The sequence below is a fragment of the Sciurus carolinensis genome, chromosome 2 (assembly GCF_902686445.1).
Source record: "Sciurus carolinensis chromosome 2, mSciCar1.2, whole genome shotgun sequence".
NCBI lineage: Eukaryota > Metazoa > Chordata > Mammalia > Rodentia > Sciuridae > Sciurus > Sciurus carolinensis.
Window position 1 is genome coordinate 17,554,441 of NC_062214.1, and position 22,767 is coordinate 17,577,207.

At 52.4% G+C, this 22,767-nt stretch overlaps 2 protein-coding genes across 8 annotated transcripts in view; one reads left to right on the forward strand and one right to left on the reverse strand.

The window, feature by feature from the left end:
* Positions 1–9,968, forward strand: part of Zhx3 (zinc fingers and homeoboxes 3) — a 130,782-nt gene extending 120,814 nt beyond the window's left edge. For all 6 annotated transcript variants that reach the window (XM_047539208.1, XM_047539210.1, XM_047539209.1 and 3 more), the window contains 2 exons: positions 1,028–4,024; positions 6,955–9,968. In XM_047539208.1, coding sequence (XP_047395164.1) covers positions 1,165–4,024; positions 6,955–6,965 — 2,871 coding nt within the window. In that variant the 5' untranslated portion in view covers positions 1,028–1,164 and the 3' untranslated portion in view covers positions 6,966–9,968. The remainder of the gene's footprint in view (positions 1–1,027; positions 4,025–6,954) is intronic.
* A 5,053-nt stretch (positions 9,969–15,021) lies between these two features.
* Positions 15,022–22,767, reverse strand: part of Plcg1 (phospholipase C gamma 1) — a 33,178-nt gene continuing 25,432 nt past the window's right edge. For both annotated transcript variants that reach the window (XM_047540345.1, XM_047540346.1), the window contains exons 21-33: positions 22,412–22,489; positions 21,834–21,937; positions 21,508–21,604; positions 21,258–21,327; positions 20,602–20,759; positions 19,037–19,133; positions 18,675–18,899; positions 18,451–18,599; positions 17,248–17,362; positions 16,983–17,144; positions 16,786–16,874; positions 16,511–16,695; positions 15,022–16,321 (exon numbers count right to left, since the gene is read on the reverse strand). In XM_047540345.1, the coding sequence (XP_047396301.1) occupies positions 16,279–16,321; positions 16,511–16,695; positions 16,786–16,874; positions 16,983–17,144; positions 17,248–17,362; positions 18,451–18,599; positions 18,675–18,899; positions 19,037–19,133; positions 20,602–20,759; positions 21,258–21,327; positions 21,508–21,604; positions 21,834–21,937; positions 22,412–22,489 (1,572 nt within the window). In that variant the 3' untranslated portion in view covers positions 15,022–16,278. The remainder of the gene's footprint in view (positions 16,322–16,510; positions 16,696–16,785; positions 16,875–16,982; positions 17,145–17,247; positions 17,363–18,450; positions 18,600–18,674; positions 18,900–19,036; positions 19,134–20,601; positions 20,760–21,257; positions 21,328–21,507; positions 21,605–21,833; positions 21,938–22,411; positions 22,490–22,767) is intronic.

Consider the following 22,767-nt stretch of genomic DNA (forward strand, 5'->3'; position numbering starts at 1 on the left):
AAAAATAGTTTACTGTGTTTGCTTGCTACAAATTTGAATGGAGATATTTTAAATTTTTTCTACATTTTATGTTGAATACAAACTTTGATTTGATTTTGATATTATAATTACTATTATCTTTGTCGTTACAGCATTATATTTGCTAAAAAGAAGGTAAAGATGATTATGGTGATATGTTAATAGGGATCACAGAAACACTTATGACAGCTCATGACATGATTATTATTACAGTAATTTTGTATATAAGTAAACCAATCCATCAGCTTTTGAAATTGATTTCAAACAAACCAAAGACTTTTTTAAGGAGCAGTAAAGACATTGGAAGAAAATAAAATAAAAAATAAAAAAGTCAGCCCAATGCAAGTCATTACAGTAGGAGCGCCCCTGTGGGAACCACTGTGAGCTGCGTCCTTGGATGCCCTGATCCTCTGCCTTTGGCTTCACCTGGGTGGCAGTGTCTGGGTCCAGTCTGTAACTGTGAGGTGATCCCGTTCCTGCAGCTGACACAAGGGTGACGGGCAGCAGCCCATCTTCCTGCCCAGCCCTGCCCTGCGTTCACACTCTTTAGCCAGCCTGGACTCTGTGCCTGGCCTGGAGGAGACTAGGCGTGTACTCACACGTGGGAAGGCTGTGAAAAGAAAAACCCTTGTTGGCCCAAACATTTAGACAAGAATTACAGTGGATCTTTTGTTCTCACTCTGACATGGTCAGAATTAATTTGGAGGTCCAAAAGAGGGTGTTTTTGTTTTTGTTTTTAAAACTGAGTTACTTCATGCAAAGATATGGGAGAAAAAAGAAACTAAGAAACATGGCTGTAGTCTATAAAGAGTATTGGAACACTCACAGATTATTTTTCAGGGCTCTATACTGTTAGCAGCCAGGGCGCTCCTGCCTCAGTCTTCACATCTGAGCTGCTGGCGAGCTTCTTGTGAAAAGACCTAGATGCTACAGGGAGGCAGTGAAGTGCGTCTGGTGGTCTGAGAAATAGTTTAAGGTACTTAATCATGTTTTTTCTCTTCCTCCTCAGGTTTAATAGGGGAAACCTACTTTCTGCAAGTAACCGAAAAGGCTGCCCTTAGAAGGTGTTTCTTGGGCCCTCATGGAGTAGCTGGAACTTTTACTGTCACGTACTTGGCCTCTTGATCACCCAGAGTGATTGTAGCCATGGCCAGCAAGAGGAAATCCACCACCCCATGCATGATCCCAGTGAAGACTGTGGTGCTGCAGGAAGCCAGTGTGGAGGCCCAGCCAGCAGAGGCCTTGCCTGAAGTACCCCAGCAGGATCTGCCCTCAGAAGCACCTGCTACCAGCAGTGAGGCAGCCCAGAACTCCAGCAGTACTGATGGCTCTTCACTGGCCAATGGGCATCGGAACACTTTGGATGGCTATTTATATTCCTGTAAAGACTGTGATTTCAGATCCCAGGACATGACCCAATTTGTGGGACATATGAACTCAGAGCACACAGACTTTAATAAAGATCCAACTTTTATATGCCCTGGGTGCAGTTTCCTGGCAAAAACCCCTGAGGGGCTTTCCCTGCACAATGCAAAGTGTCATTCAGGGGAAGCCAACTTTGTGTGGAATGTGGCCAAGCCAGACAATCATGTAGTCGTGGAGCAGAGTATCCCCGAGAGCAGCAGCACTCCTGACCCAGCAGGGGAGCCCAGCGCCGAGGGGACTGACGGACAGGCTGAAATCATCATTACCAAGACTCCAATCATGAAGATAATGAAAGGTAAAGCTGAAGCCAAAAAAATCCATACGCTCAAGGAGAATGTCCCCAGCCAGCCTGTGGGTGAGGCCTTGCCAAAGCCATCAGCTGGGGAGGCAGAGGTGAAAGAGGGGGACCACGCCTTCGTTAATGGGGCAGCTCCAGTCAGCCAGGCATCTGCCAGCTCTACAAAGCCCCCCCATGCCACCAATGGGCCCCTGATAGGAACGGTGCCAGTTCTGCCAGCTGGCATAGCACAGTTTCTGTCCCTCCAGCAGCAGGCCCCGGTGCATACCCAGCACCACGCCCACCAGCCCCTGCCCACATCCAAGGCCCTTCCCAAAGTGATGATCCCCCTTAGCAGTATCCCAACGTACAATGCGGCTATGGACTCCAACAGCTTCCTGAAAAACTCCTTTCACAAGTTCCCCTACCCAACCAAGGCCGAGCTCTGCTATCTGACTGTGGTGACCAAGTATCCAGAAGAACAGCTCAAGATCTGGTTCACAGCCCAGAGGCTGAAGCAAGGCATCAGCTGGTCCCCTGAGGAGATTGAGGATGCCCGTAAAAAGATGTTCAATACAGTCATCCAGTCTGTGCCTCAGCCCACGATCACAGTTCTGAACACCCCCCTGGTCGCCAGTGCGGGCAATGTCCAGCATCTCATCCAGGCTGCTCTCCCAGGCCACGTCGTAGGACAGCCAGAGGGCACGGCGGGAGGACTCCTGGTCACTCAGCCACTGATGGCCAATGGGTTGCAAGCACCAACCTCGTCTCTCCCGCTGGCTGTCACATCTGTTCCCAAGCAGCCAACAGCGGCACCCATTAACACTGTGTGTTCAAATACAACATCGGCGGTGAAGGTGGTCAACGCGGCCCAGTCGCTCCTCACAGCTTGCCCCAGCATAACTTCCCAAGCCTTCCTTGACGCTAGCATCTACAAAAATAAGAAGTCCCACGAACAGCTGTCAGCTCTGAAAGGGAGCTTCTGTCGGAACCAGTTCCCAGGGCAGAGCGAAGTCGAGCATCTGACCAAAGTCACCGGCCTCAGCACTAGGGAGGTGCGGAAGTGGTTCAGTGATCGGAGGTACCATTGCCGGAACCTGAAAGGCTCCAGAGCCATGATGCCTGGGGATCACAGCTCCATTCTCATGGACTCTGTGCCCGAGGTGCCCTTCTCCCCATCATCCAAGACCCCCGAGGTAACCTGCATCCCGACAGTGGCCTCATTAGCAAGCCACCCTGCCGCCAAACGGCAATCCTGGCACCAGACTCCTGACTTCACACCCACCAAATACAAGGAGAGAGCCCCAGAGCAGCTCCGAGCCCTGGAGAGCAGCTTCGCACAAAACCCGCTCCCTCTCGATGAGGAACTGGACCGCCTGAGAGGTGAAACCAAGATGACCCGGAGAGAAATTGATAGCTGGTTTTCAGAGAGACGGAAAAAAGTGAATGCTGAGGAGACCAAGAAAGCCGATGGGATGGCCTGTCTGGAGGAAGAGGAGGCTGCCGACGAAGAGGGTAGAGAGGGGGAGGCAGCCAGCGAACTGAGACTTGCTGGTGAAAATGGCTCCCCAGAAATGCCCACAGGCCAACTATCAGCAGAGCGCAAAGTCAGCCCCATCAAAATCAACCTCAAGAACCTGAGGGTCACTGAAGCCAGTGGCAAGAGTGAGCTTCCAGGGCTCCTTGCCTGTGAGCAGGAGGAGGATGGTTTGAGCAAGCTGGCAGAGCAACCCTCTGGCAAGGTGAGCTACAAAAAGACGGCTCAGCAGCGGCACTTGCTGCGGCAGCTCTTTGTCCAGACACAGTGGCCAAGCAACCAGGACTATGACTCCATCATGGCCCAGACGGGGCTGCCGCGGCCAGAGGTGGTGCGCTGGTTTGGAGACAGCAGGTATGCGCTCAAGAACGGCCAGCTCAAGTGGTACGAGGACTATAAGCGGGGCAACTTCCCACCGGGGCTGCTGGTCATCACCCCTGGAAACCGGGAGCTGCTGCAGGACTATTACCTGACACACAAGATGCTGTATGAGGAGGACCTGCAGAACCTCTGTGACAAGACCCAGATGAGCTCCCAGCAGGTCAAGCAGTGGTTTGCTGAGAAAATGGGTGAGGAGACACGGGCCGTGGCAGATACAGGTGGTGAGGACCAGGGACCTGGCACTGGTGAGCCTGCAGCAATTCACAAAGGGCTGGGTGACTCCTACTCGGAGGCGTCTGAGAACAGTGAGTCGTGGGAGCCCAGTGCACCTGAGGCCAGCTCAGAACCCTTTGGCACATCGAGTCCCCAGGCTGGACTTCAGCTAGGTAAGGGGGTCTGCAGGAAGCATGGCCTTCCTTTGTGGGCGAGGGGAGGATGCACTCAAAGATGGACGTTGAATTTATTGCACAGGGGGCTTCTGCTGTCTTAAGGTTGACTGGCAGCAGAAGCCATGGGAGCCTTACATGGATAAAGGGTTGAGAGTTGGGCTTTGGTTTTGGTTCAGTTATTTTTAAGCCTGTGCAGGGAAAAGAACATGGTAAACCTAAAAGGACCCAAGCTTTTTTGAGCCATTTCTTAGCAATAGAAGAACAGATCAAAACATCATCTAAGGCAGATCCCAATCACTGGGTAGAAGAGAGCATTAGCACATCAGAGGAAATTCAACTCAAATTGTTAAACAAAAGGGAAAAGAGCCTTCGTCTTTAGATACATGAAGCAGTCCAGGCACGGTGGTACATGCCTGTAATCCCAGTAGCTCAGGAGGCTGAGGCAGGAGAATCAAAAGTTCAAAGCCAACCTCAGCAACTTAGGGAGGCCCTAAGAAACTCAGTGAGACCCTGTCTCTAAATAAAATATAAAAAAAGGGCTGGGGATGTGGCTCAGTGGTTAAGTGCCCCTGGGTCCAATCCCTGGTATAAAAAAAAAAAAAAAAAAAAACCAACCATGAGGTGTGGTGCTTTTATCTAAAGTGACAATGTTTTATGTTTCTGTTCTTCCTGGGGTAGAAGTAATGTTTATTAAATGGAAAATCACTTTCCCTCTTGGATATGTATGGAACTCAAAGTGTGAATTGTGTTCCTTGGTTTCTCTGAATTATGGTATTTTAGTACTCAAAAGCAAAATTCAGAAGATTATTTTAAGACACAGTTGTGAAGCCACAGATAAGTCACATTATCAGTTTTTAAAATTTTCTAGGTTCTACGTGCCTGAGTTCCCAGCCTCTCCCTTCTTTCCCTCCCTAGTATTTGATTCCTCATTCAAGGCCCCATCACTAGGCAGCCAGAAGCTTGGGTGGGAGCTAAGAGGGAAGTGCCACAGAAGGGATTGGGCACATCAAAATGGTGACCCTGCCAGCAGGGTTGGCTGTGGTGGAGGCTGCAGAAGACACCCAGACAGTGCCTGTGGAGTTGGGCAATGCGGAGGTTGGTCCTGCAGGCTGCACCTCATCCCTGGGCCGTGTACCCCACCCCAGGGTGGGGCTTAGAGGCATATGAGTGGACGATTCCAAGCCTTAACAGCAGCGCCTCTCCCTCAGCCCTGAAGTAGGCATCTGTGGTGACTGTGGTCCCGCTTCCTGCTGTGGCTTGTCATTGCCAGGGTGGGCATTAAGGACTTGGTCCTCCAAAAGTTAGTTTTGTGTTTTGATTGCTGATCACTGCATTTGATTACTGAGGGGTCAACATAGAGACTGGTCATTTTTCTAATCCCTGTGGACTGAAGCGGCTTTGTAGACACAAGGGATTTAAAGAGACAGTACCCTTTAAAATAATTCCCCCCTTTGGTGAGTCAGACATTTAAGGAAATCTTAGGTTGCCACAGAGACAACAGAAACTTCAGTGATGCCGTACCACAAAGAATACCATTTTGCAAAAATAGTTTGGAAAAGTCACAGATGACTCTAGTCCTCAACAAGCAAAAATTAACAGTGGTCTCCAGAGAGAATTAGATTTGAGTTACCACAGTCTTCAGAAATTCTAGTTCTCAACAAAAAATTGCAAAACATACAAAGAAATCAGAAAGCATGGCCTATACACAGCAGACAGACACGAACCTTGAGTGAGTCCAGAAATCGGAATTATTAGTCAAAGATGTTACATCAGCTATCTTACAGAAGTTCATTAAACTAAAGGAAATCATGGACAAAGAACTGAAGTCAATCAGGAAAACTGTTGAATGAAACAAGACTATCAATAAAGAGATAGAAATAATAAAAGGGAATGAAACTAACTCTAGAACTGAAAAGTACAGACACTGAAATGAACAGTTTACAAGAGGCATTCAACAGCAGATTTGAGCGGTGGATATAAAGATAAGATGATTGAAGTTATCCAAAGGATCAGAATAAATTAAGAATGAAGGGAAATGGACAGAACCTAAGGGAACTGGGAGACATCATTATAGGAATCCCAGGAGAGAGAAAGGGGGAGAAAGGGGAAGAAAGGGTATTTAAAGAAATCATGGCAGTTGGGTGGTGGTGCACACCTATAATCCCAGGGATTCAGGAGACTGAGGCAGGAGGATTGCATGTTTGAAGCCAGCCTCAGCAATTTAACAAGGCCCTAAGCAACTTAGAGAGACCCTGTCTCAAAAAACAAAGGACTGGGGATATGGCTCTGCGGTAGAGCTCTCTTGGGTTCAATCCCCAGTACAAAAACAAAAACAAAAACCTTAGCTAGGGATGGGATTTGAGTCCAAGTGTTGACTCCCTCAGCTCCCAACTCCGCCTGGTGAGCGTTGCTATCCTTGGCCATGCCACTGTGGCAACATTGTCCTCCAAGTCTGTTCATTTGCACCTGGTTTCTCCTGTTTCTCAGCCAGCTCCAACGCAAGGGCCCTATCTGTGTGCATCGTGGATGCTGAACCCAGTTGCTGAGATCTAGGCAGCATGTTCCAGGGGGTGGCAAGGGAGAAGGTAGCACGAGGTGTAGAAGACAGGCGCTGGGGTGAGGCAAGGTAGGATTCGTGGATGTGGAGAGGCCACACAGCTGCTCCAGCTGCGAGGCCAGGGATTTGGCAGTTGTTCCACAAAGAGTCTGGAGGCCTTGGCAGATCAGCCTCATCCTTAATCCACTTGCTCTTTTTCACCTTTCCCCAGGCTGGAGATGGGGGAGTGGCTGGCAGGAAGGCATTACTCATGGAGTTAAGAAGTCCCCAAAGCCAGTGATGCCACCCTGGCATAGTGAGGACCAGGCTGCCCTGGGGTCTGTGCAGATTGCAGCAGCTGTGGAGTGACAGGCCTGTGTTTTCTCCTCAGAAACAGACTGAATTTGATCCGATTATTCTGAAGGACGGGCCCATCTGGGATGCTGCCTACCACGTGGAACAGCCGAACCTGCCTCTCTGCTGCCACATGTCATTCCCATGGCCAGCCGCTAGGCACCCAGGAGAGCCTGCAGAGGCCTTGCAGATAGGCCAGAGCCTGCCGTCACCAAGCAAGTGTCAAGAAAGGGTCTGCCAGTCCTTCCTCCCACAATGTAGGACCTTCCCTTGGCCTCCCAGGGATGAAGCAGTTCAGACTTCATATTCGTAGACAGAATCAAGTTTTAACAAACATTGCCTCTCTACATTTAATAAAATACCAGATTCCAACACTTTCATCATATAGACACTTCGGTTGGCCAAGTGGGCCATGGTTCCCATCATCTCTGAACGTGCCGTTTGTCTGTTCTCTGGGAACACTGGAGCCGCAGGTGCCCTCACCCTCCGTGGCAGGCAGGGGTCGGAGATGCTCAGGACTGTGTCCGAGCCCCGCCGTCTGCTTTCCTCGCGGAAGTGGTCCCACTGCAGGGAGCTCCCCTCGTGGAGCCAGGCTTGCTTTGTGGGCCGATTGGTGCAGAGCCCGCTGTTACCCTCAGTTCACAATACCGCTCGGCTCTGAGAGCCACGTTGGACCTTGCCACTCTCTTCAGTTGTTACCTTAATTTGGCTTTTCTTTTCTTTTTTTTTTTTTTTTGTGGGAGTTTGAATCAAGGACCATAACTTTTCAGTTATCAGATCAACTAAAGAAACATTTGTTGTTAAGCCTAACATACAGACCGATGCATTCGCCTTTCCCCCCCCCTTTCTTTAATGTAGAAATGTAGACGCCTTAAAAGTGAGAGGAAAATGAGAAAAGGAAATGGGAGGGTGGGTGAAGAAAGGTATGGCTACAGCCTGCAGCTCTGGCCACTGCAGTGTTCAGAGCCCTGTCCCCCTACTCACTTCAGAGCCTCCTGCTGGGGAGAGGGCACACCGTCCCAGTAGAGTAAGAGGGAGGGAGCGCAGACGGGCTCGGGACTGCAGGGGATTATCAGAGCTGGAGTGGACTTGAGCACTGAGACTTGTGGGCGGAGATCCTGGCAAAACATCTGGAACGCCACAACCACACACCAAGGGCCTGGCCAGCATGCTGGGCAGATACCCCAGAGGTGCTGGACGTCACTGGACAGGTCCTTGTGAGGGAGTCTCTGAAGTTCTGTATTTATGTCCCCAAACTTGGAAATAAGAATACTTATATACTTTAGTCTAACCCTCATGTCCTCTTTTGAATTGAGAAAATCACAGGTAAAGATGCCTTTGAAACAATAGAAAACTTACAGAGCTGTACTAAGTGGTAAAGCCCTGATTTCCTCAAGACTGGCCACTCTAGCAAAGGAGGTGGGCGAGGTGTCCCCTGTGGCCTTGCTCACCTATTAGAAGTGAACCAAAGAAATAGGTTCCTGAAGTGCCAGGCCCTGCCCAAGCCGCGGAGGCGCGCTCCTGCTGCGCTTGACTGTGTGGAGCTCCAGGAGACCCAGGGCGGGGATGGTCTTTGGGCAGGAAGCACTGGTTACCTTCTAGACACCCAGGGAAGGGGAGCAGGCAGGCCACGTGCTGGCTGGCCTGTGGGGATGAGCATGGTGCCAGCACTTTCTGCTTTCCAGGAGAGGGCTTTCCTGGGAAGCCCAAAGCCCGTGAACCATTGTTCTTCTACACAGTGTTTTCTTTAGCCCTCTCTGGCCCAATAGGGACCACCTCTTATTTGTCTCAAACTGGGGACTTGTGAATACTTGGCAAGTTTTGCAGCCTATTTTTGTATCCTTTCCTTTTGGGGAGTGAAGCTATTAGTCTCAAAAGCCTTTGAGGAATTGCCAAGAATGGCAAGTGATTGCCTTCCTTCAGAGAACAGACAACTTGGAATCTTTCCTTTAGTATTTATGTACATGCAGATTAATTTATATATCCACATATACAGTACAAATATTCACTTGATATCTTGTAAAATGAACATGTGATGTGTACACTTGAGTTTCACGGCATGTGGGTGTTGGGAAGCAGCCTGTGTGTGGGCAGGGGACTGCTGTGCGCTGGTGGCAGGGGCAGCCCGGCACGAAGCCATCTCCAAGTGTCTGAGAAACCACTCCGTGCCTCAGCCCGTGCCTGCTGGCCTCACCTCTAGAGCCCGTGTGCACCAGCTGAACATAGTGTCTGCAGAGAGGATCCTCTTGGTTATTTATATTGACACTACAACCCAAACAGCAAAACAAAAAAAGCGTTACATGCTGGACAAGTTTGTGCAGGACACAGCACCCCAGCCTCAGACACCAGCCCGTCTTTTAGGTGGAGCTGTAACCGTGAAGCCAGCCCTGGCATGTCTGTCTCACAGATGTTGGCCCTTCCCAACAGCCAAGGCCACACCACAAACAGCAAGACTGACCACGTGAGGAGCTCCATCCACAGCGGGACAGACCCTGCTTCTTCCTGTGCTCTTGGATGGAGTGAGAAAGTGGGATCTGGACCTTCTGTCTTGAAAGAGTATGATGATCAAACATGACACTGAGAGGTGGTCATCAAGAAGGTGCTTTAAAGGGACACCATTATAGGGACCCAGGGCTTTGGGTGCCTAGCTGTGAATACAGCGTGGCAAGCACAGACACATCCAGAGTCCAGAGTCGCACTGACGATGGCAGTGGGTTTGTAGGGTGGTGGTAGCCAGGCCGTCAGCTGGTTCTGCACACTGCTGAAGGGTGGAATTCTTTGCTGTCCCTGTCAGAAGACTGGCTGTGGACTGCAGAGGTGAGAGGGGGACGGGGCTGTTCACCTCTCCTGAAGAAAAGCCGATGTTACCAGGTGACAAGTTCCCCCCCTCCTCTCAGCACTTGGGCTTGTCAGAAGTGTGAGTTGTCTTTCAGTATTTCTCTTGCCGGTGTCTTATGCCTGTTTGGTTTATTGTTTTTCACTTGAGGTTGTAAATTTGGTTCTACCAGGTGAAACCAGATCACAGTTCTGATAAAGGAAATTTGAATTTGATAATATGCTTTACATTTTTTGATTACCTGTTTTAATTTTTGATCATTGAAGAGCTTTTTGATTTGGGGAGGGGAAGTATTTTCAGGACGCTTGGGTTCCTGAAAAAGAAGGCCCTAGCCAAATGGCTCAGTGACTGTTAGAGCTCCTTTCTCCTGACTAAATGACAGGTGGTTGGTCAGCTGGACCAAAGCACCTGGGCACAAGGCCCTGCACTCTGCTCTCTGGAAGCAGGAGTGGGGCAGAGTGTCAGTGGTGCCTAAAGGGCTTCTACCTGCAATCCCAGATGTGTCCTCAGTGGCCTTAGGAGGCCGACCCACCAGGAAGCTCCAGTGAGTTCTACAGGTTGCCATGTGGCTCTTGTGGGTTTTTATCCTGTTTCCTCTTCCTCTCCCTCTGACTGTGTCACATCTGTCCCACAGTTGCCTTCTGTGGAGGGGTCGGAGGCAGCCTCTCTGGTTGGACATGGTGTCTTTGTGCATGTCCTTCCTCAGAAGTTGCCTGCTTATGCTCTTCCGGTCTTGGGCCCTGTTGCCTCTCATCTTCTTAACCTCTGTGTGGACCAGAATCCTCAGATTAGAGTAGCTTTTCAGTTCAAACATCACAGCCCGTGTTTAAAGGCTCTTGGTAGGGGAGAACCAGCAGGAGGAAGATCTAAAAACGAGACTTGGAGCTTTTCTGAGAGCACCCCCCCGCCCCCAGTTTACCTAGCAAAGCTTATTGCTTTGATTCACCTTTGCAGATGTGCTTTTGTATTGTTTTAACGTTCACACATCACATTCATTTGCAAAGCATAGTGTGTGCTGGAGAAGGAAAGCCCTCTGGATGTGCGCAGGTCTGCACAGCCAACTTGTCCTGATGACAACTAGCCAGTGGGACCTGGATCTCCTCACTCTAGTCCTGCAGCCCCTCTTCAAGTTCTCTCAGCTCAGCTTCTCTCTCTTCCCTGACAGCAAACATGGGTTCCCAGGAGCCCTGGTCTCTGAGGAGCTCAGTGCCTATGGAGCTCCAGACTTGCTCTGAGCACAGGTCCCCTCCCCAGGCTAGGCTTCAACCCAGTGTGCCCACTGTGCTGTTTGCTCTGTTCTGTTAAATGGGCAGGGACATGGCCAAGCCATGCAACCCAGGGCTGATGAGATCGTCGGGGATGTCATCATCAACATGACCATTTTGGTGCTGGCAGAATCACTAGATGAAAGGAGCGATCACGGTGCTGCCTGGCTTGCTACCCAGCCCAGCCCAAAGTCCCAATGGAACCCGAGGCCTTGGATAGAATTTGTTCTTGCCAGAGTCCATGTGTTTCGGTGCCAGGTCGCACTGGGGAGCTGGGATGAAGAAAACCCAAGTGCTCCCAGACGTCCTAGCATCTGTGAGCCAAAGAAAAGGAGTCTGTGGCTGTGAAGTAAAAGGAGCCTATACAGATGTGTGGCCCTTGAGGGTGGAGAGCCTGCTTTGGGGGCTGATGTCCTGGACCTGCTTGTCAACACAAGCCAGCCATCCTGTCCTGCCCATAAATCTGAACTCCACTTTGAAAGGGGGATTGGTCCTTCACCACCCTGCAGAAATTACAGGCTTTTATTTTATTTTATTTTATGAACTACCCATTCATAACTAACTGCCCTGGAGTCTGGGAATGAGACCAGGCAGACCCTGGTTGTCACATGGACAAGGACAGGAGCCTGTATCTGCTTCCTTGGTTCTTGGGTCTGCAGGACTGTGAGGATTTGCGGAGTTACTGATTGCTGCCTGCCTTTCCTGAGGCGCTGGCAGGAGCTAGGCAGAGTGGAGAGGGCATCTTCCTGCTGTCCAGGCAGGTGGCAAGCCAGGATCCCCGTGGGAGGCATTTTCACCTGCCATTAGTGCCTCTTCCTTCTAGAGGCTGGCGTGGGTGTAGGCATGTATACATGTGCCAGTTGTGCACACAGATGGGCAGCTACATGTGTTAAGGTATAGCTGTTTTCCACATGACCTTCCGAAAAGCAGGTGACTGAATTAATGTGACTGGAGTGAAAGATGAAAAGTCTGGGACAGAGGATGCAAGTGCTCAGTCCTTCCCAAGCACCAACCTCCAGAGCACAGACATGGTTAAGAGGGACAAACTATCACGTGGTACCACTGACCATGTATTTCACGTTTAAAGAGCTATATTCTCGCCCCTGGTTCCTGCCCACATATTCTTGCAGCAAGATTGTTGGCTGGAGTGAGCTAGCACCCACTCCCAAGCAGGTTTCCAGTGAGACAATTGGGTTGCTCCTTGTAAAACTGGGTGAGAGCCAAGGGAGCAAAGGTCATGCCGGGGTCGCGAGTTCCTGCCAACTTCAGAGCAGCTGCTTTGTTAGCTGTGGCAGAAGGGTCAGACTGTGCCATAATTGTTGTTAAAAACAAAACACGACCACCTTCCCCTCTGCCCTGCTGGCTGTTGTTCGTTGAGTTTTATCGACGCAGTCTTTGGGGATACCTGGGAGGTTGCCAAAGGCCCGCAGATTCCTTCCTCACCAAGTCCTGACTCCTGGTCCTCCAGCACCCATTTATGCTCTGGTCTTCAGTGCACCCCTTTGTTCCCCGGGCCAGACTACTGAGAAGCAAGGCGAGCGACATGAGCAGTTTGCCTCTGGAGTGCTTCCTGTCTTCTTGGGACAACTGCAGAAGTGATCGTCCTAGTGCTAAGTGAAGGGAGACTGTCCTGTTTGTCCAGAGGCACACTGAACCTAGTCAAACTGTTTGAGGATCCCACCTCCTATTGTGACCAAGCCTGAAACCAAACTGAGAAAAAGGCACGCTGTGTCACATGGGCTGAGTGGGAGGGGATTCTCTGCACAAACGTTCTAACAAAGACAGAGCTTGCCTTTGGTGTGGACTGTTGGTGCTGAGGTGGGAGGCATGGGGTTGCCCTCTGTGGGCTGGGTCTCCAGGCCTCACAAGGTCCCCTGTGGGGATGCTGCTATTTCTAAGATGCAAATTGCACATTTCCTAGATTTTGTATCTGGATTTGAATAAGGGAGGGGAACAGGGATAAATTACTTGTAGTACAGTTTGAGATGGGCCTCAATGGTACTTCAAACCTTTTGATCGTTCCTAAATAAAAATGTACATATATTTTGCATCTGTTGACTTCTTTTGTGGGAGAGTCAGGAAAACAAAAAACAAAAAACAAACACTGCTTATTTATCCTGTGGGCCGAACTGACCACAAACTTTGGTAGACAAGTGGAGAAGGTCCCCTCACTCTCTCCATTCTAGTTCACTGGCTTCCTACATTGCTGTGCTCACTGTCACGACTTCCTTGAGAATGCTGTAGGATTTCAGAAGTTGCACTAATAGGGGAAGGCAAACTGCATCAGACCTGGAGCCATCAGGTATCTAGTGAGAGGTGACTGGCAAGGTGGCCTTTTTCCTGAGCAGAGCTTGTCCATTGCTATGGGCTGGCAATGTACAGTAGGACCTGGGCTAAAACCAACTTGCAAAATTCAAAGCAACTGAATTTTGTTGGGGGTGGCCCCAAGGACCTGTGGCACCAGGAAAAAGGGACCCCTGACAAAATCACCTGGGGCAGACATACCAAGGCACAGTCATGATTCTGGTTGCAGCTATGTACCAGGGCCTATTCTTGGACCTTGCAGAGGTCCCTGGCCCTAGGGAAATAGCTGGGTTGACTCAGATGGACCAAAGTGGTGTGAAACCCCGAAGCCCATCAGGTGAGCCACGGTGGCTCACTCGGGTAACTGGCAGTAGTGGCATACGTGGGTTGCTGTGGCTTCCAGGTAGGGAATGGAATGCTCAGATTAGCCCCTGGGGGACCCAGGGAGGACAGTACTCAGGCTGAGGGCTTGACCCACTTAAGATGTGAAGGAGGCATGGCCTTGCTCTTTGCTAGTGGTGGGACATCCTGATACTGTTCTTTTCCCTCAACAGACTCACTGTGGTGAGATGGCAGGTAAGTTAGAAGACTTCCCAGCCCCAGCTTTATCCCTTAAGTGAAGTCCAGGATGTGCCTGGTAGGAGGGCGCCTCCTGCCTTTTCTGCTCAATACTTACTAATGGCTTTTCTCAACCGAGATGGCCAGCTACTCCTGCAGTCTTCCTGGAGAGCAGCCGTCTGTCCTGCAGCAGGAAGCTGAAGGCCCTGACCTCGCTGGCAGTGTTCTCTCCATGTGTGTCCACTGGGCAAAAGCTGTTGAAAGCTAGTCTGCTCCTTTGACCCTTTCCACTTGTCCCTGGTCTGCCAGCCAGCTGGGAGGAGGGCCACTTCTCTTTGCCTGCATTCCTGGTACCCTTCACTTCCCCTTCCAACCCTCTTTTGGTTTCCTTTGCCAAAGTCTGTGCTTCTCAACCCCTATCACTCAACCTCATCACCCAGGGAACTTGCTAACAACACCCAAGAGAGACTTCCAAGTGCCAGTGTTTTTCAGAGGCTCCATGGGGGTACTCAGGTGCTACCAGGGCTGAGATGTCCAGTGGGTGGAAGGCAGTGCCACCCACTGTCCCAGGTGCACAGCCTGTGTGCAGGTGAGGCAACTGACCACGAGTGCCAAGGCATTCGGTTCAACAAAGATGGTCCCCATGGGTCAGTCAGCAATGGTCAGGTCCGGCTGGAGGAATATGAAATGAAACTCATCTGTACATTCGCTCGACTGTGAATATTTTCTCCTAGAAAGGATTCAAAACAGCAGTAGAGGCAAAGGCAATGTGGCCAAGAGCCCACAACAGCCTGTCTTGGAAGCTAAGAGAAGGCAGAGCTGGCCTCCCTCAGGCCACTGTCCAGAAGGACACTTGTTCAGTCAATGAAGGCGTGTACTGATAAAAATTACAGTGGTCAGCACCAGCAAGCGCTCATCACACGGTGACACAGATGGGCCCTATTTGCAATGCCAACAGACCTCTCCCTGCTCCTGGGAAAAAAGAACCTGGAGCAGGAAAACAGGGATTCCCACCAACCACCTCTGTGTGAAAGGACCAAACTCCTCTCTCCACAAGATGGTAGAACTGTAGGATAAGGCAGAGGTGGCCTCATAGCTCCCGTTAGTCCAGAAGGAGTATCTGCTTGACCTGAGGTTTCCAGAAACATCACACCCGGCTTCTATTGCCAAGCAATCACCAGGCAACTGGCTTTCCTGAGCCCCCCGAAAAGCATACAAGTTAAAAGAACATGAGGATGATTTATTTGGCAGTCAGATCTCAAGAGGGCAGCAGAACTAGCAAATGGCCAACCCTGAGCCCACGTGGGCAGTGGGTTTGCGTGTGCTGAATGCTGGCTATGCTATGAGGCACCTTTGCGCCCACGGGCCTGGACCCCTGCCTCTGTCCTCAGAAGTGGGGGCTGCCTTCCTGAACTTTCCATCTCCGTCCTTGCATGTTTTTACCAGCTAGATAGGAAGTTGAGCTGACCATGGGATGCCAGCAGCTTGGGTCAGCACCTGACTGCCTGACTCCCCTACCTGGGAGGCAGTAGCTCCTTAATCCCCTTCCTGTTTCTAAGGGAGAGCATATTGAGTCTTCATTGCCTTTAAAAAAAAAAAAGAAAAAAAAAAAGAAAGAAAAGGCTCACCAGGATAGGCGTGGCCGTTTCTTCTCCCACACTGAGCCCCACCCCACAGCTGGCTGCCGCTCTCAAAGGCTCTGCTCTGAGATGGTCCTCTGAGGGTGAGGACAGAGGAGTGGGTAACTCAGGTACGCTACCACTGAGAAGAAAAATAATACTGCTATTTTTATCATGATCCCCTGTATCTTCCAGGCGGGATAGTATCCCGGCCGTGGGCAACGTGCCCTTGTGCTGTGTCCTCCTCCTCTGGCAAGGCAGAGCCCCTCCTCACAGGCTCTGCATTCCTCCACCCTGGCTCCAGGGCTAAACTGCGGGGGCATCACCCCCTCACCCTGCCCAGCTGTGGTTTTAAAGCTACAGGACAATGTAAACTTTGTTTCCCTGGCCCACCAAGGCAGCTCCTCCTCCTCCGCTCAGGAATGTCAGCAGCTCCTTGAAGCCTCCTGTGCGGCTAGCTGTGACAGCCTCTCTCCAAGGGGCATCGGCCCTGCTTCTGGCCCTACAAGAGGGAAGAACCCATCTCCAGAAGTCAGGGCCAGATGTGTGTGCTTAGTGCGAGACACAGTACAGTTTTGCCTTCACCCAGGGTTGGGCATGGAGGCCCAAAACAGTACATCTCATTAATGGCTTGGTTTTGTCGAGCATTCCCGGCTGGAATCCAGGCTCCAGGCTGCAAGACCAGGAAGGCTGCCACAGCAGGTAGCTTCCATGAAACCCAGTCCAAGGCATCCCATGAGGCGCGCAGCACCTGCCGCTCTGACCAAGCAGGGATGCAACTAGAGGCGGTTGTCTCCATTGACCCGAGTCCTCCTTGGGGCCCTGCACAGAAAGGAAGAATGTCCTTACTGGCAGTAGGACCTGACCCAATGGGACAGCCCAAAGCAACACAAAGCTTTTCTATCCAGGAAAGACACTGGAGAGCAGGCCCCAGCTCTTGGAGCTGGTCTTCCTGGATCTAGCACCCCTCTTCCAAGCTGCACACTGACCACCTTCCCCTACCTCCCTCACCTTCGCTCCCGACTGTCGAAGTGGTCTGTGAGATGCTCCTGGGAGATGCGGAAGTCCTCAAATGGCTGCTGGTAGCGTGCCTCAAAGGAGCCTTCCCGGGTCCGGCCATGAAACAGCTGGCTGGAGGCATCTGAGCTCCGCTCTCGCAGGGATGTACCACCGAAGGGACTGAGGTCACCATTCTCCTGCTCAAAGAGGGAAGTCAAGGGCTCCTCTGGACTTCGGGAGGCTCTCTGCGTCTCCCCAGGCTAGCCCACCCACCCTGCTACGGTTACCTTGGCAGGGAAAATGTCGATCTTAATGAGCAGGGAGGCCAACTCCAGGTCTTCGCTGTAGTTGTTCTTCAAAGGCACCGCTCTGTATCCTAACAAGAGGAAAGCCTGGCCCTTAGCCCACGAGGGGACCAAGCAAGAGGCCCAGCCTCACCCTGGCAGCAAGGCCATAGGATGTTATGTTGAGGACAGGTCCTCACCTATCTTCAGGCCTTTCACCGGGAAAGTAGCCTGAGCCAAGAAGTTCTGGTCACTAAACATGTCTTCCTCATACACCACAAAGCGAAGGAAGGCAAATTCAGGATTACTGATCTGGAACTGGAAGGGCTTGGCCGGCCACACAGGGTTGAGTCCATTATCCACTGTGAAAGTAGGGGCAAAGGTTTCAGGAAACCACTAAGAGGATGTGGGGCGAGGACCTCCGTGCCCCAGGAGGGTGAGGCGTGACGGGGAGGGCAGACTGACCCACAAACTCTGTCTTCTGTTTGGCGCCGTCATACTCTGCTCCAGCCACCTCAATCTCCACAAAAGGACACACGATGCCTCGGCCATTCTTTGGCAAGTGCCGGGCCCCCAGCACCTGCGAAGCAGGCAAAGGTGGGAGGGACTGTCTTCCTGCACCAGCAGTCTCCACTGCAGGAGACCTAGGTGGTCAATGTGCAGGGACTGTGCGCCCTCTGCTGGGCCTCAAGGACACTGCCCATTAAGTCAGGGTCCTAAGGGGGTCCAGAGCAGCTGCTGCCTATACCAGTTCATTTAAACTTGAGCCAACATTGTTATTTGAGTTTTGCAGTCCACTTTATGTTAAATCCATTTCAACATGGAAGTCTTTGAAATTACTTCCCCTTAGGGCAAAAAAAAGTCTCTCTGTGGCTGTGCACTGTCCTCCACGTGCCCGGGCCCCTCACTCCTCCAAGGCTCTACTAGGGTCTCTCCCACCCCGAACTCACAGGACTGGGCTGGTCCTCTCGCAGCTTCTCAGGGGGCACGTGCTGGGGAGCTCGGGGAGCCTGGGGTGCACGGAGGCTGCTGCTCTTCCCCGCTCCTGCAGACTGGTGCCTGGCTCATCAGCGGCCCTAGCTCCGGCCCAGCCTCAGCCTTTCTGAGCAGCCTACTCTTGCCAGGCATGGCTTCCTGCAGCTTGGCCTTACTGGAGCCTGACTCCTTGGTGCCAAGTCAGGGTCACAGTCAGCCCAGCCCCACAGCAGGGACCCATACCTGACTTTCTACCTCAGACAGGCAACAGCAGGCCAGCTGCCACGCCCCTGAGACCCAGAAAATGCTGCTCTCCCTGGTTCTGTACTCTTGCCCCACGCACGCCAGCAGCCTCCAGCTCTGACGCTTCAAACAGTCTCTACTCTCGGACAGCTCACTGTCAACATTCCTTAGCCAGCCGGGCACAGTATAATCCCAGCTGCTCGGGAGGCTGAGGCAGGAGGATCGCCAAGTTCAAAGCCAGTCTCAGCAACTTAGCAAGGCCCTAAGTAAACTCAGCAAGACCCTGTCTCCAAATGAAATATAAAAAAGGGCTGGGGATGTGGCTTGGAGGTTAAGTGCCCCTGGGATCAGTCCCCAGTACCAAAAAAAAAAAAAAAAAAAAAAAAAAAAAAATCCTTAACCAAGAGCATCCCTTACCCACCCTGAAGCCCACAGGTGAGTACTACCCACCTCGATGCAGATGGCACAGGGCTCAAGTCCACGGAGGCTACTCTTGTCAAAGGGGTCAAAGGCCTCGTCTCGCATGGTGCTTGGCTGTAGCACGTAACCACAGTGTCCACCAGCCATGAAGAGGGCCTGGTTCATCTGCATGGGCTTGTCTGCAAGAGCCAGTTACCATGCATCCCAGTCCAACTGCCCCAGGTCTCCCCTTGCTGCCCAAGGGACTGCCTCACCTGGGGTTTGGAAGTTGAGGGCCACAAGTTGACTGCCACAGATCCACATGGGCAAAGGATCATAATTGGAAGAGTCCAGCCGCTGGCCCTTGGGGTAGATGCGGGAGAGCTGCAGCCGATTATACTGGAGAAACTTCTTGCCTTTGGCCTTGTTCACATATTTCTCAGCCTTGGTTTCCGGGAAAGACGACATGTCCCGGTAGCAGGCACGTTCTGTGCCAATCTCTGGGCCAAACAGGGAGACTCAGTCTGTCCCCAGGCACTGGTGGGAGGACACTAAACACTCCTCTTGCACCAGCTATGGAGAATGCAGGCACCACTAGGCCCCGGGCCCACACACCCGCCTGCGCCCCCAGCCTTACTCTCTTCATCGAAGGGAACAGGCCGGCAGTAGACGACAAGCTCAGAGAGCTCGAGGGCGATCTTCTTCCTCCGTTCCATCATCTTCCCCTCAGTGAGCTGGTGACACACACAAGGCCCTGTAGCCCCAGGCTAGAGCCCTGCCCAGGAGAAGGAAGCCCCTGCCACCTTGGGCACACCCACACTGCAGGTGCTCTGGGGCCCTCTCTCCATCCCCTGTATCTTCCAGACTCCACAAGACAAAAAATAAGGTCACAGTCCTCAGCCCAGAATCATCATTATTCTGTCCCTAAGGACAAACTTGTCCTCATACTTGTCCTCCAAGTCTCTTGAGAGGGTAGAATTCTCATCACCAGCCATGTCCTAAATGACCTCTCAGGGACCCCAAGGTTGGCCAGGTTCCTCAGTGATGCTTTCTAATAATTCCTTACCCAGTCTCATACCAGGACAAAAACTCTTTACCAGAGATCATTCTGGGGACTCATGCCCCTAGCTGTCTGTCTGTACCTAAGGAAGCTTCTCACCACCTCAGCTACAGCACAGCTCCCTCTTCTCCATGCCTAACTTCAGCCGTAGAAACCCAGTCTCAAATGCCCTTCCACCCTGTCTCCCCTGGAACTCCAGTTGTCCCCATGTTTCTTCTATTGGTGGCTCTTCTATTCAGACTCTTCCTTCCCTTTTCAGCCTAGACCCAGGATCCAGCCCTTCAGCCGCCCAGTCTTTCGGCACCTCATCTTCCCGAGCATACCCCTGGCAGGCCTGAGCACCCCAGTCCTCCCTTGCGGTGCCTGTTTTTCTAAGCAGCTACAGATCTGCCCATCAAGCCCTGGGCAGCACCCTCCTAGCAGGAGCTCCCTTACCCTTGAGAAGGCCTGTTTCCAAGCTTAGTGGAAGGGCTTCACCCAGGATGGTCCTTCTAACCAAGCTTTGGCTTCCCACCACCCACCAAGCCCCAGCTTCCACCTCACCCTCACGGCCGGCTGTTCAGACCCCCTTGCCCTCCTGCCATCCCACCCGGCTGTGCTGCTTCCATGCTTCAGCTGTGCCACCAGGACACCTGCTGCTGCTCCATCGGGTGGAGACCTCCAGGTTCTTATCTCACTTGGCTGCAGCTGTAACACACCAGAGCCCTGATCTCCCCAGCAGCCTCCAGTCTCTCTGCCAGTGCTTCCGGGGCTCAGAGTCTCATGGGAGACCCCTCAGGAGTCCACCCCAGGCCCTCTTCCTACCCTACACCACCGCATCCCACCTAGGCCTCGAGTACCCATTCCTGCTTCCAGCCCTGGACTTCTCTTGGCTCTCCTTGCCTTGTGCATTAACCTGGTCACTAAGAAGACTCAGATGACGCAGTGTCTCAAACTTAGCATTTCCTAAGCACTCCATACTGTTCTTCTGTTTGCTTCTTCTGGGTCCCAACCTAAGGCAGGGGCTGTGGCACAGTGAGCAGTCAGCTACGTGATATGCTGAAAGGATGGCGTGGGGAGTTGGAGGCCATGGCTCCCTGATGGACACCCACACTGCCCACCCAGTGCCCACCAGCACCCTTCAGGTTCCTACAGGCTCTCACCCTGGCATCTGCGGTCTGGGCCACTTCTCGGATCTTCTTCACCCAGTCCTGCAGTTCCTCCTGGGAGTCAGCTGCAACATCCAGGGACCAGTGGGCCACTGACGTCAGGCTGATGGAGAAGACGAAGAGCCGGTTGTTCTTGCCCTCAGGGCGGATGGCTGGGGGGTGAGAAAAACAGCTGTGTCCCCTTCCACACCCCTGGCGCTGGCTCGAGTGGGTTCTATCTCATCCCGTTTCCGCCTTACCACACCTTTGGGTGGGTTAGACCACTGCACAGATATTTTACAAACATTTCAACTCAGACACAAGCCTGGTGGAACCAGTGTTCCACACCCAGCTCTGCCCAACCCAGGCCACAGCTCAGGTCGGGTCTCCCACCCCATCCAACACTCTGTGGCACACCCCATCAGAACTACGGGGGGCAGCCAGCCACAGAAGCTTTGCTCTCTGATGATCCTGCCTAACTCCACAGTGCCTGGCACAGAGTGAGCACGCAGGGGCCCAGAGAGCCGAGGGTGTTGGGGGTGTCCAGAATGTGGGGGAGGGAATGTGGAGTGAGGGCGGCCTTTGAGGGTTCAGTCATTTTGGCTTCCTCCTCAGAAGAGCCTGACCCCAAGGAACAATGTGCAAGCCTAGAGGGAAGGATGGGGGCTCACCAATCTGACAGGTAGGCACATCCAAGACCCCCCGCAGCAAGTCCCCCAAAGGGCTGTTCTCGTCCAAGTGCTGTGAAAGCAAAGTCCACAGGATGGTCAGCACGGTCACTGCACCACCTGTGCGACGCTGCACATGAGTGACAGGTGTTTGTGGCACACACAAGCAGGCCTGGGACCATGTGCGATGGACGTGTGCAGAGGAGGACCTGGGTCAGGGAAATCCCAGGCCACCGTGTGGCTCTGGACTCACCTCCCTCTCAGGCTCCAGGGCTGCTGGGTTGACCATTTCTTCCACATAGTTTGATGGGAACCACAGCTGCTTCTTCCCACCATAGTCCCCTCGCCACCTGTGGAAACCAGGTGCTGACCCTCAGCAATCATCCCAAACTCCCACAAGGACAGCAGCCTTAGCTGGGGACTCCCACATCTAAGGTAGGCCAGGGCAGGCATTGCTGGTGCACACAGGGGACACACTCCAGAGAGCTCATGGCCGAAGCCCTCTCAGGGCCAGCACCTCTGGGGCCCTGGACTCTTGGCCCACCGCATCAGATCATCTGGCTCCAGGAGCAGGCTCACCAGCCTCCATCTTGTTTCTCTACATTCTGGATGATGGCACTCTTGGTGAAGGTCAGCTCGTCCTCTCTCTGGGCCTTGTAGTCAAAGAGGGCTTTGACCGCACACTGCAGGGGTGAGACGCGTGGGTTAATGCATCCCCACCGCTCCTGAAATGGCTGGGACCCCATCAATCCTCATCTCTGAAGAGCCCCTGGCTACTGAGGAAAGTGGGTAAGAAATAGGGCACCGTCTCCGATACCTCAGAGTAAAGAGCAAAAAAGAGGAAAATCCTGTATGACAGATCTCCACAAGAGAGCGACTGGCCAGTGTGCCTCCCACCCTTGTTGCTACTCACGGAAGAAATGGGGTCACCCCTCGGGAACAATCTGGAAGGGTCAGTGCTAACTCAAAAGACAGGTCAGCCCTGGGAGAGCTGCAGTCATTTGCAAACCACACGTCTTTCACAACCTCTTAGGCCTTAGAAAACCACAACCACTTCTCCACACAGACCACAGATGGGCCCAGAACCCAAAAATGCAAGGCCCAAGCAGCTGGGGATCCCCCCTGCCTTAGCTTCCTGTTCGAGGGCTAATCTGTACCTTGAAAGTCGGCATAGGGTTTGCCTCCACATAGAAGCCAGGGTTGCGGCCTTCGTACAGGGCCCCATAGTCAGGCTCCTGGAAACAGGACACATTCAGACCTATTAATGCTGCAAAGCAGGTGCTCATACTCATGGGCCCCCTTTTCCCAGCACAGCTGGCCTCCACCTGGCCCCCCTCAACAAGTCCCTTCACTGACACATGGTCCACTGGGAGCCCCCAACTGGTTGGTGCACAGGGGCCAGGCCTCTCCTTTCTGCACATTTGATCCCGAGGTACAAGTGATTCTAAAATCTCTACTTTGGCTCCTGAGAGGCTTGTAGCTAGGTCCCCACAGGCACCAGGGACCGTGACTG